Source organism: Heterodontus francisci, chromosome 32 (assembly GCF_036365525.1).
Source record: "Heterodontus francisci isolate sHetFra1 chromosome 32, sHetFra1.hap1, whole genome shotgun sequence".
Classification (NCBI taxonomy): domain Eukaryota; kingdom Metazoa; phylum Chordata; class Chondrichthyes; order Heterodontiformes; family Heterodontidae; genus Heterodontus; species Heterodontus francisci.
In genome coordinates this window covers 7,157,133-7,170,651 of record NC_090402.1, presented here as the reverse complement: position 1 = coordinate 7,170,651, position 13,519 = coordinate 7,157,133, and the positions used below count along the sequence as shown (strand labels likewise).

General features: G+C 43.0%; 1 protein-coding gene across 1 annotated transcript in view; it reads left to right on the top strand.

Annotated features, from left to right (window-relative positions):
- gle1 (GLE1 RNA export mediator) overlaps positions 1 to 13,519 on the top strand; it is a 48,968-nt gene that overhangs the window by 8,466 nt on the left and 26,983 nt on the right. Inside the window, exons 3-4 of the mRNA XM_068012123.1 lie at positions 736 to 849; positions 9,269 to 9,417. Coding sequence (XP_067868224.1) covers positions 736 to 849; positions 9,269 to 9,417 — 263 coding nt within the window. The remainder of the gene's footprint in view (positions 1 to 735; positions 850 to 9,268; positions 9,418 to 13,519) is intronic.

The following is a 13,519-nucleotide window of genomic DNA, read 5'->3' as shown; positions in this document are numbered from 1 at the left end:
TTTTTCTCAGGTGTTGCTTTTAGCAAACTGTCCTGGAGAATGATCTTAAATTCTTGGACGTTCCAGGGCAATCCTGGAAGGTTGTCAACCTGAGCTCCTACCAGCTTTAGGTGTCATTTAACTGTGACTGTTAGATGAGTTCTGCCAGTCATGTTCTATTACCAGTTACTGGGGGCAAGTGATTACGTTCTGCTGACCTTTGGGAAAGCGTCCGGCCACAGCTTAGTGCTCCTCTGCCCTTGTTTGCCACAACCCAATGACACTGCTTCGCTAACCTTCTTTGACTTGCAGTTAAGCAATGCCTTGATTTTAAAATTCTCATCCTTGTTTTCAAATCCCCCCATCGCCCACATTATCTCTGTATTCTCTTCCAGCGCCACAATCCTCCAAGATATCTGCGCGCCACTAATTCCGGCCTCTTACACATCCCCGATTTTAATCACTCCACCATTGGTGGCTGTGCCTTAAGCTGTCTGGGCCCTAAACTCTGATATTCTCTCAAACCTCTCTACCTCTCTCTCCTCCTTTAAGACGCTCCTTAAAACCTACCTCTTTGTCTAAACTTTTTGGTCATCTATCCTAATATCTCCCTATGTGGCTTGGTGTCAGATCTTGTTTGATGCCATTCCCATGAAGTATCTTGGGTTGTTTTACTCTGTTAAAAGCACGATATAAATGGAGGTTTTGTTGTTGAAGAACTGTGCTTTATAATCTTTTTACTCTTTCTGTTGCCAGGAGTTAGTGCAAGAGTTGACTCCAGAACACGCACTCTTGCTACTTTCACCTGAAGCCACCCAGATCGAAGGTTATGTTAAAAAGTATGAGGACGTCCATAGAATCAAGGGCCAGGTAAGAAACTGAGAATGAAACAAACACAAAATGCTGGAAATACTCATCAGGTCAGGCAGCATCTGTGGAAAGAAAAACACAGTTAATATTTCAGGTCACAAAACAAAATATTGCTAGCACTTTGACACGATGGAGGTTTGTGAGAATATTGCATTTGATGGTCCACCAGCACTGGGAATGCTGATAGTACACAGTTCTTGAAGACTTTTGTGCTGTCTACAAGCATCAGATAAAGAAATGGGAGCAAGAGTAGGCCAAGTATCCCCTCAAGCCTGCTCTGCCATTCAGTAAGATCATGGCTGATCATCTGCCTCAGCTCCACTTTCCCACCACATCCCTTGATTCCCTTAGTGACCAGAAATCTCTCGATCTCAATCTTGAATATACTCAATGTCTGAGCATCCACAGCCCTCCCTGGGTAGGGAATTCCAAAGATTCACAACCCAAATGGGTCTTATCAGCTGATAAGTTTAGTTTCTTGATTGTCATCAGTCCATTGCATAAAATGACCTCAAAAATCAGAAATGGCGCTTTGGTCCATGTTTGAAACAAGACAAGTTAATGTCTTGAGTATGAGTGTTTGTCAGAACTGAGATCAAAAGATAAATGAACATTTAGTGAGGCTGAAGATAGGAAAAAAGGATAGGAGAGAAACAACAGACATTCCAGTCAGAGTTAGTTAATGGTTATTAACTGACCTGCAAACTGCTTTATGGAAAACTCTGAGGCAATGGTAAAGCATTAAAAGAGCTTGCAACTGCTAAGATGGTAAAAAGCCATACACAAAAAGAAAAAGGTGAGAAATAAAAACAAGCTGTAGATTAGGAAATTTGAAATGAAAACAGAAAAGCGCTCAGACTACACAGTAGGTCCGTCATTCCGTAAAGATAAACGGACGTTGACTGTGTGCAGGTTTCCTTGCCCTAAGTTGCAAATATTCATAAATTAATTACGTCAAAAAATACTTAAGGCACAGTGAAACTTGTGCAATTGGACACACCCAGAACCGGACACCTGCAAAGAACAGACACAATTGTTTACATTATAATAGCTGCAAGCTGTCTTTTGTTACTACGTACTCTTGCAAATAACCAACTGAAAAAACTTTTAATGCACCAAGTCCATTTACGGCTTAAAACACCTAGCACGCAGGTAACCGTGAGGTGGCAGCGAGTGAAAATAAACGTCTTGGATAATGGAGATCTTTTTACCTAGCATACCTAGCGGCAGCGAAACCCATTATTTCAGGGATTGAATGCATACAGAACTCTAGCACAGGGACATGCGGTTTCTTGGCCACTATGGGTGCTGGGTAAAATGATTGTCATTACACAAAAGCTGGGAACTACCAGTTTTGGGAGAGGGGAGGGTGTGGCGTGGGAAATTGGGCAGCCTGTATTCATGGGAGGTTGTCTGAATTTGTAAGAAGGGGGCACCTCTAACATGATGCCCTTCCTTCCCCTGTCAGCATTCCGAAGGTATCATTCCCTCCGCAACACCCTGGTCCATTCTTCCATCACCCCCGACAACTCGCCCCCTTCCTGTGGCACCTTCCCATGCAATCATAGGTCTAATACTTGCCCGCTTACTTCCTCTTTCCTCCCCATCCAAGGCTCCAAGTGCTCCTTCCAGATGAAGCACAATTTACTTGTACTTCTTTCAGTTTAGTATACCGTATTCCCAGCTCGCAATGCGGTCGCCTCGACATTGGAGAGACCGAATGCAGATTGCGTGTCCGCTTTGCAGGGCACCTCCGCTCAGTCCACAGGCATGACCCCGAGCTTCTAGTTGCTTGCCATTTTAATTTACCACCCTGCTCTAACGCCCACATTTCTGTCCTTGGCCTGCTGCAGTGTTCCAGTGAAGCTCAACGCAAGCTCAAGGAACAGCACCTCATCTTCCAATTCAGCACTTTGGACTCAACATTTGTGTTCAACAACATCAGACTATGACTGCCATTTTGATTTTTTTTTTTACCATGTCTTTAACTTCTTGTTCATATTTTTGCTTTCCGACAGAGCTGTTCATTCTGCCATTAACACACTCTCTGGACAAATACTTTGATTTTTACGAAGGCTATTACTACTCTCTCTGCTAATTGTTCCACGACTATTTTGTCATTTAATCTCTTCTGCCCTCTGCCCGATCACAGACCTTCCCTTCTGTTGTTCTTCTATCCCACCTGCTTTGACTTGCTCAAAACCTAGTACATTTCTAACCTTTGCCAGTTCTGATGAAAGAACACCGACCTGAAACGTTAACTCTGTTTCTCTCTCCACAGATGCTACCAGACTTGCTGTGTATTTCCAGCACTTCCTGTTTTTATTTCAGGTTTCCAGCATCCGCAGTATTTTGCTTTTATTTTAGCATTCTTTGTGGTACTTCTAAGCATATTTAAACAATGCTTATTTTAATACTTGCCTATTCCCTATTTATTTTTCAATTAAAAATGGTTTAGTTTGTAGAGATCATAGACCAGTGGCTTTCAAATCATTGTCTTGGACATTCCCCCCAAATATTGCCACGCTCCTAGGACTTCCTCCAAATATTGGCTCCCAGTACTAACTATGAAATACAGCATCAGCTATCTGAAAGAAAGTAGGTGCTATCATTGTGTAAAAGCATTTTAGACAGAAACGAAATGTTAGTAAGTCAACATGCGCAGGTAAAAATATAGAACACAGAACTGTTGAAATTCTGAAATCACAGTCCGTAGTATACCCAGCCCAGATAGGTGAAAACTTGTCCCCTTCACAGATTCCCATGGTTCGTGAATTCCCGTTTGTACAGTATGCTATAGACTTGTTAATTTTGTGGTGTTTTTTCCCTGTTTTATATAATCTGGAATCGGAAGAGATTAATGAAGGCCATCGTTGTATTCTGTTTGATAATTGCTTCACGTTTCCAAGCCATAAACTCAAACAATCGCATTCCTCTGCAGCCATCTTTGGTATTCCAGACAGATGAGGTGAGAGTGACTGCCCTTGACATCAAGGCAGCATTTGACCGAGTATGGCATCAAGGAGCCCTAGCTAAACTGAGGTCAATGAGAATCGGGGGGGAAAACCTTCCGCTGGCTGGAGTCATACCTAGTGCAAAGGAAGACGGTTGTGGTTGTTGGAGATCAATCATCTGAGCTCCAGGACATCACTGCAGGAGTTCCATAGGGTAGTGTCCTGGGCCCAACCATCTTCAGCTGCTTCATCAATGACCTTCCTTCAATCATAAGTTCAGAAGTGGGGATGTCCGTTGATGATTGCGCAATGTTCAGCACCATTCGTGACTCCTCAGATACTGAAGCAGACGGTGTAGAAATGCAGCAAGACCTGGACAATATCCAGGGTTGGGCTGATAAGTGGCAAGTAACATTTGCGCCACAAAAGTACGAGGCAATGACAATCTCCAACATGAGAGAATCTAATCATCTCCCCTTGACATTCAACAGCATTACCATCACTGAATCCCCCACTATCAACATCCTAGAGGCTACCATTGACCAGAAACTGAACTGGAGTAGCCATATAAATACCGTGGCTACAAGAGCAGGTCAGAGGCTAGGAATCCTGAGGCGAGTAACTCATCTCCTGACTCCCCAAAGCCTGTCTACCATCTACAAGGCACAAGTCAGGAATGTGATGGAATACTCTCCACTTGCCTGGATGGGTGCAGCTCCAACAACACTCAAGAAGCTCGACACCAGGACAAAGCAGCCCGCTTGATTAGCACCCCATCTACAAACATTCACTCCCTCCACCACTGACGCACAGTGGCAGCAGTGTGTACCATCTACAAGGTGCACTGCAGCAATGCACCAAGGCTCCTCACACAGCATCTTCCAAACCCACGACCTTTACCAACTAGAAGGACAAGGGCAGCAAATGCATGGGAACAGCACCACCTGCAAGTTCCCCTCCAAGTCACACACCATCCTGACTTGGAACTATATCGCCATTCCTTCACTGTCGTTGGGTCAAAATCCTAGAACTCCCTTCCTAACAGCACTGTGGGTATACCTACCCCAAATGGACTGCAGCAGTTCAAGAAGGCAGCTCACCACCACCTTCTCAAGGGCAATTAGGGGTGGGCAATAAATGCTGGCCTGGCCAGTGATGCCCACATCCCATGAATGAATAAAAAAAAAAGATCTTTGTAAACAAATTCAGCCAATTCCAGCAAGCATTGTAAAACATTGCAAATCTGTAACTCTGCCAGATGCTGAATCGTCTTGACAACTGGAGTAATTTATAGTCCTGGCAACTGAACTGATTTCCTGAATTGCACTTCCAAATCCTGCGTGCCTTCATTTCCTCACAGTCCTGCATCTGTGTGCATTTTCTGGTTATTCACAATGCGCAAGCACAGGCTGAAGAAGCCCTCCTCTGTTTTCATTCTGTCCCATGACTCCTTTCAGAAGGAAGTCTGGGTCTGGTTACATAGGCAATGGCATTTCAACTTGGACTTTATAAATAGAGACAGTTAACGTTTCAGGTTTGTGACTTTTCATCAGATCCCAAGATGATAGCTCAGTTTCTCCACAGATGCTGCCAGACCTGTTGAGTATTTCCAGCATTTTGTTTTTATTTCAGATTTCCAACATCTGCAGTATTTTGCTTTTGTATTAGTGTGCCCCATTGTTACCCCTGACTGTGATCAGCTGCCTCAACAAAACTTCCCAGTCTGTATAGCTCAACAATTATAATGATGGTCCATTAGAGAAGGTGAGGCATCTATCTATCTGTAATGCTTGGTGCCTTTGTTTAGTCCCCATTCATAGGAACACAAGAAGGCAATTTAGCTCTTCAAGCCTGTTTCGCCATTCAATGAGACCATGGTTGATCTGTGACCAAACTCCACCTATCTGCATTTGCCCCCTACTGATAATACCTTTGGTTACCAAAGATCTATCTATCTATCAGATTTAAGATAACAAATTATTGAGCATTTATTGCCATTTGTGGAAGAGAATTCCAATCATCTTCTACGTTTTGCCTTTAGAAGTGTTTTCTAATTTCACTCCTGAAAGGTTCGGCTCTAATTTTTAGGCAATGCCCCCAGTCCTAGACTCCCCAGCCAGCACAAATAGTTTGAGTCTACAGCACAGAAACAGGCCATTCAACCCAACTATTCTGTGCCAGTGTTTATGCTTCACTCGAGCAGATGTGAAAATAATGAAAATCACTTAATTTGAAATTTATTAAAAGTGGTTTTGCTTCCGTGTGCAAGAGTGATGTCCTTTTTTCCGCACCCAAAGTATCAACAAGTAATATGCTTTAACTGTGATATTGTAGGGGAGCTCAGTGAGAGTTTCTTTGAAGACACATAAGAACAAAAGACCACTGGTCTGCATCCTGTCCCACATAGTTGTGTACCTTTTCCATAGTGTATATACTCCTCCCAAACCATGTGACAAGCAGTTTAATATGCAAAACATTAAAAAAAAAACTTAAAATTCATTCATGGGATGTGGGCATCGCTGGCAAGGCGACCATTTATTGTCCATCCCCAATTGCACTTGAGAAGGTTGTGAGCTGCCGCCTTGAACCGCTGCAGTCCATGTGGTGAAGGTGCTCCCACAGTGCTGTTAGGAAGGGTGTTCCAGGATTTTGACCCAGTGATGAAGAAACGGTGATGTATGTTGGATCTTGCAGGTGATGGTGTTCCCATGCATCTGCTGTTCTTGTCCTTTTAAGTGGTAGAGGTCACAGGTTTGGAAGAAGTTGTCGAAGGAGTTGTTGCAGTACATCTTGTAGATGGTACACACTACTGCCACTGTGCGCCGGTGATGGAGGGAGTGAACGTTTAAGGTTGTGGATGGGTGCCGAGCAAGCGGGCTGCTTTGTCCTGGATGATGATGAGCTTCTTGAGTGTTGTTGGAGGTGCACTCATCCAGGCAAATGGAGAGTATTCCAATACACTCCTGACTTGTGCCTTGTATATGTCAAATCTGTTCAGGACAGAGTTCCTCAAACTACTTTTTTGCTGTACCCCCCACCCCACCCTCCCACTTTCAGCAATTTATGTCCCAGCTGTACCCTCACCTTTCTAAGAAACTGTATTCTTCTATGGGAGAAGAGGGTTTTATTTTCTCAGCTACTGTACACTAATAATGGTACCCATGTCAAATATAACCACAGAATCAAACTAGACTCAATCCGTGGGAAGATGCTTATGGCACAATAAAATTTAGTATTATTACAAAAAAATCCTCCATCCTGTAGTAAAAATCACCAAGGATGGTGTTATGATCATCTCGTTCATTAATATTGTTTAGAGTTTTTAGTTTTGGGCAAATTAAATATGTACGTGTAAGGTAATTGAAATTCTGGCATTCAAAAGGTTGCAGGACCACCCAAGAGATTTACATTTCAAAGATCTTTTGATGTGTACTAAAGGCGCAGAGTTAGAGGTGAGAGCCATAAAACAGCAAGTGGCTCGTGTAGTTGGGGGAACTGAAGCTAGTAAGTCTGTAAAGAATTGCCCTGTCTTTATTGGCAATATAAATTATTCATGTGGGTATCTGAAATCAGAAATGTTTTGGAGTTGGAGGGAATTAGCTTAAATTGTTATCTGGGACATCCCAGATGTACCACTTTGTTTTGGAGATAGATGATGCTGGGAAATGCCTGTTGGTCAGGTGTTTTATCTCTGTGCTTGCATGCACAAAGTCAGATGGCTTTGGAAGCAGCTGGACTCAATAGCAAAGGGCTATCAGGAACAAGAGTGTTTCTGATTTGAGTGAGGCCCATGCTCAGGCTGGGGAAACCAACTTGATGAGGTGTTGAAGGATTCGCCCAGCATGTGCTATTGGAAAAACCCCAAGAAATCTCATACTTCGGAAGATGGCTGGGAACCCAAGGACAATTGAAGGGAATTCCTAGGAATGGACCTCCAAGATCCTGTAAAGTATTGGGGAACTCTTGGGTGGAAGCAAGTCAAACGGGTAGTGTTCTGTTGAGATTTAAAGTATAAGGTATGCGTCTTTGTGTTCTGTTGAGATTTTAAATTTAAAATATCTGATTATAAATTGCAGTGTTAAAGCAAGCACTACTAACTTTTGTACAGTGAAGTTCTTTTGTTTACAACGTGAAATCTAGTGGCATAATTCTTTCAGTAATAATTGGGAGTTGGAATTTTTAAAAAAAAATGTTACTGGTCTCTGATGGGATCATAACAAAATTGGGGCGTCTTTGTGGGATTTTGAATCCACAGACTGAGACGGGTATGTTGGGATTTGCTAAAGTATAAGCGAACAAGATTTCACAATGAATTTTACTGTATTTATTGAAAAGCAGCATGGCTTTGTCAATTGCTCAGACTTTTCTGGGACGGGAAGATTTATCCACGAGTGTTTTGCAACAATCAACAATGGTTAGGTTGATGGCGTTAGCAGAAGAGTTAAAGGTAGAGTGAAAAGCAGGGGCTGGAAAAGCAGAAATAGTGGAGACTTCAGCACAGAATTAGGAATTTGAAGAAGAAAAGACTGACCCAGATAAAACACAGATTGAGTTAGCTAGGATTCAGTTGCAGATGAAACAACTTGATGTGGAAAAAGAAATGAAGCAACTCGAATTGGAAAGAGGGAGAGAAATGAAAAAACTTGAATTTGAATTCCAGAGAGAGAAGTTAGCAAGGGAGGAAGAGGCAATCAGGAACCAGGGGTGTTTTTGATTTGAGTGAGGCCCATGCTCGGGCAGGGGAAACCCAAATTTGTGAGCTGTTGAAGGAGAGTTGAAGGGTTTGCCTAGCGGATGCGAGGAGAAGGACCCCAAGAAATCTCATACCTCTTAAGATAGCTGGGAAATTAAGGAGAACCAAAGTGAATTCCAAAGAGCTGTGACACACTTTAAATTGGTCCCAGGAGAAGTGAACAAACCGCCAAGATCCTGTAAAGTATAGGGGAACTCTTGGGTGGAAGTGAAAGTCAAATGAGGAACGTTCTGTCGAAATTTTAAGTTCAAAATTTGTGATTTCAAATTGTAGTGTTCAGTAGTGCTTGCCTTGTTTAACTCTTGTACAGTAAAGTTTTTTTTGTTTAAAACGTGAAATCTTGTGGGGTAATTCTTTCAGTAACAACTGAGAGTTAGAATTTCTTAAGTTACTGGTCTCTAGCGGTTTTGTAACAATGGGTTCAAATCTAGGCCCTAGACACTCGCTGACATTGATTATTAAAAACTGAGATTAGAATGTACAGCAGCCATAACCTGAGCAATATTTATATTTCAACCAACAACACTAAAAGCAAATTAACTTGTCATTTGTGGTCTGTGGGATCTTGCTGTACATATTCAGCAGTTACATTTCTGTAAGTAACAGTGACTGCACTCCAAAAGTAATTCATTGACCTTGAAGCACATTGCGAATTCCCAAGGACGTGTCCAGGCGCCGAATCAATGCAATTTCATTCTGTCTTTCTCCTTAGGTTGAACTGAAGCATCGCCAGGAAATGCAGCAGAAAACTGTTCAGGGTTTCTCAAACACAGCAGCTGAACTATTGAAACGATTTGAAGAATCCCTGGAGCTCCGGCAGCGTCAGGAATATGAGGAGATGCGTGACATGATGGAGAAAGGGTAGGAACTGTGTTTGAAGGCTGCAGGAAGGGCCATGGTGGAGATTTTTCCAAGCTTTCTGATCTCTTGCGCTTCGTTGTTAAATAAAGAACAGGGCTTCTATTAGTCGACCGTGAGAATTGGTTATAGATAATGTGTGAGTTACCTCAAAATAACTTGGACTGAAATGTTTATCTGACTTCTGCTTTGCATTTATGCTGCCCTCCCCTCACCGCCACCCCCAAGAATCCTCCTGCAAAAGGCCTCTACAGGGCCATCACAACACGAAGGGTTCAAGTGCCACTCCAGAGTCTTGAGTGCATCTCCTAGGCTGTGCTTCCAATGCAGTGCTGAAGGACTGCTACACTATTGGTGCTGCTTCTCAGATGAGACGGTAAACCGAGACACTTTTGCCCCCTCGGATGGAGTTAAAAGATCCCGTGGCATTATTTAGAACAGCAGACAAATTCTCCACAGTATCCTGGCCAAAATTTATCCCTCAATCAATGTCCCTAAAACAGATTATCCAGCCATTATCTCATGGCTTGCTGTGCATAAATTGGCTGCTGTGTTTTCTACATTAAGACAGTACCTACATTTCAAAAGTATTTAATTGGCTGTGAAGCATTTTGGGACGTTCTAAGCTGATAAAAAGCACTGTAGAAAAGCAAGTTTATTCTCTTGCATCGGCAACTTGGAATGATAAAGGTATTGTGAGGAACATATTGTTTAAACCGAGTCCTTATTGTATGCAAGATGAAAACAAGTATGTTTCTTGTGTGTCGGGTAGAAGCAGAGCAGATGGAACATTAATTGCAGTAACAATTTGCTTCTGAAAAGCTTTCACTCGGTGATCAATTTGGCAGATGTTTAGTTTACCCTCAATGCTATTTGGGGACCCCTCATTACAGTAGCAGACAGCCCTGGATTCAACTTTCACTCTGACGTTAGTTTTCCATTTTATTCTTTGTAATATATATCTTTGAGTAAATCAGTCAGAATCTCCCTTACAAGTAATACCTTAGCTAGCTGCTCAGTGATTTTATAGTTCTTCTCAGTGATTTTATAGTTCTTCTCAGTGATTTTATAGTTCTTCTCAGTGATGATCATAACTTGCCTTCTGACTTGCCAAAGCATTTCTGCTATCCACAAGGCACAGGTCAGGAATTGTGGTGGAATACTTTCCACTTTCCTGGATGAGTGCAGCTCCAACAACACTCAAGAAGCTCAGCACCATCCAGGACAAAGCAGCCCGCTTGATCAGCATCCCATTCACTCCCTCCACCACCAGCACACAGTGGCAGCATCTACCAGATGGACTGCAGCAACTCGCCAAGACTCCTTTGACAGCACCTCCCAAACCTGCGATCTCTACCACTTAGAAGGACAAGGGAAGCAGGCGTATGAGAGGAGCACCACCACCTCCAAGTTCCCTTCTAAGTCACACCATCCTGACTTGGCAATAAATCGCCGTTCCTTCACTGTCTGTATGGGCAGAGCTGAGAAACACTAAAGGGCAAAAAATGTTAGCGGGGGTTGTATATAGACCTCCAAACTGTAGTGGTGATGTTGGGAATGGCATTAAACAGGAAATTAGAGATGCGTGCGATAAAGGAACATCTGTAATTATGGGTGACTTTCATCTGCATATAGATTGGGCAAATCAAATTAGTCTCAATATCGTATACGGGATGGGTTTCTGGAGCAATACGTTGAGGAACCAACTAGAGAACAGGCCATCCTAGACTGGGTATTGTGTAATGAGAGAGGAATAATTGACAGTCTAGTGGTGCGAGACCCCTTGGGGATGAGTGACCATAATATGATAGAATTCTTCATCAAGATGGAGAGTGAAGTAGTTGGTTTTGAGATTGGGGTCCTGAATCTTGGTCAAGGAAACTACAAAGGTATGAGGCGCGAGTTGGCTATGACTGATTGGGAAACGCTACTTAAAGGGATGATGGTGGGTAGGCAATGGCAAACATTTAAAGAGCGCATGGATGAACTGCAACAATTGTTTATCCCTGTCTGGCGCAAAAGTAAAACAGGAAAGGTAGCCAAACCATGGCTCACAAGGGAAATTAGAGATAGCATTAGATCCAAGGAAGAGGCATATAAATTTGCCAGAAAAAGCAACAAACCTGAGGATTGGGAGCAGTTTAGAATTCAGCAAAGGAGGGCCAAGGGATTGAGTAAGAAGGGGGAAATAGAGTATGAGAGCAAGCTTGCGGAAACTGTGACTGTAGAAGTTTCTATAGATATGTGAAGAAGTGGCCCTAGAAATAGTGGATGCATTGGTGGTCATTTTCCAAGATTCTATAGACTCTGGAACAGTTCCTACAGATTGGAGGGTAGCTAACGTAACCCCACTATTTAAAAAAGGAGGTAGAGAGAAAGCAGGGAATTATAGACCAGTCAGCCTGATGTCGGTAGTGGGGAAAATTCTAGAGACCATTATCAAAGATTTTATAGCAGAGCACTTGGAGAACAGTGGTAGAATCAGGCAGAGTCGGCATGGATTTCAAAAGGGAAATCATGCTTGACAAATCTACTAGAATTCTTCGAGGGTGTAACTAGTAGAGTTGATGAGGGGGAGCCAGTGGATGTGGTTTATTTGGACTTTCAGAAGGCTTTTGACAAAGTCCCACATAGATTAGCGTGTAAAATTAAAGCACGTGTAAAGTAGTGTATTGCAATGGATAGAAAATTGGTTGGCAGACAGGAAACAAAGAGTAGGGATAAATGAGTCTTTTTCCGAATGGCAGGCAGTGACTAGTGGGGTACCGCAGGGACCGGTGCTAGGACCCCAGCTATTCACAATATATATTAATGATTTAGATGAGGGAACTAAATGTAATATCTCCAGATTTGCACATGACAAAACTGGGTGGGAGGGAGAGTTGTGAGGAGGATGCAGAGAGACTTCAGGGTGATTTGGACAAGTTGAGTGAGTGGGCTAATGCATGGCAGATGCAGTATAATGTGGATAAATGTGAGGTTATCCACTTTGGTAGCAAAAACAGGAAGGCAGATTATTATCTGAACGGCTATAAACTGAGAGAGGGAAATATGCAGCGAGACCTGGGTGATCTCGTACACCAGTCACTGAAGGTAAGCATGCAGGTGCAATAGGCGGTTAAAAAGGGCAAATGGATGTTGTCCTTCGTAGCGAGAGAATTCGAGTACAGATGCAGGGATGTCATACTGCAATTATACAGGGCCTTGGTGATGCCACACCTGGAATATTGTGTGCAGTTTTGTTCTCCTTATCTGAGGAAGGATGTTCTTGCTATAGAGGGAGTGTAGCGAAGGTTTACCAGACTGATTCTTGGGATGGCGGGACTGACGTATGAGGAGAGATTGAGTCGGTTAGGATTATATTTGCTGGTGTTCAGAAGAGTGAGGGGGGGATCTCATAGAAAGCTATAAAATTCTAACAGGACTTGACAGGGTAGATGCAGGAAGGATGTTCCCAATGGTGGGGAGTCCAGAACCAGGGGTCATAGTCTAAGGATACGGGGTAAACCTTTCAGGACTGAGATGAGGAGAAATTTCTTCACCCAGAGAGTGGTGAGCCTGTGGAATTCACTACCACAGAAAGCAGTTGAGGCCAAAACGTTGTATGTTTTCAAGAAGGAGTTAGATATAGCTCTTGGGTGTAAAGGGATCAAAGGATATGGGGTGAAAGCGGAAGCAGGCTACTGAGTTGGATGATCAGCCATGATCATAATGAATGGCGAAGCAGGCTCGAAGGGCCGAATAGCCTACTCCTGCTTTCTATGTTTCTATGTCAAAATCCTGGAACTCCCTCCTGAACAGAACTGAGAGTATACCTAAAACGGCAGTTCAAGAAGGCGGCTCACCACCACCTTCTTAAGGGCAATTAGGGATGGACAATAAATGCTGGCCTTGCTAGCAATGCCCAAATCCCATGAATGAATCAAAAAACACACGGGACGCCATTCAACCCATCGTACCTATGCTGACTGTCTGAAAGGGGTATCTAACTAATCCCTCTTTGTCTCCTCTTTCCCTGTAGTCCTGCAAATGTTTCCTATTTTGTTCAGTATACAAATACAAGCCAGATCTGTAAACCCTTCACATAGGGAGGAAATGAATGTGA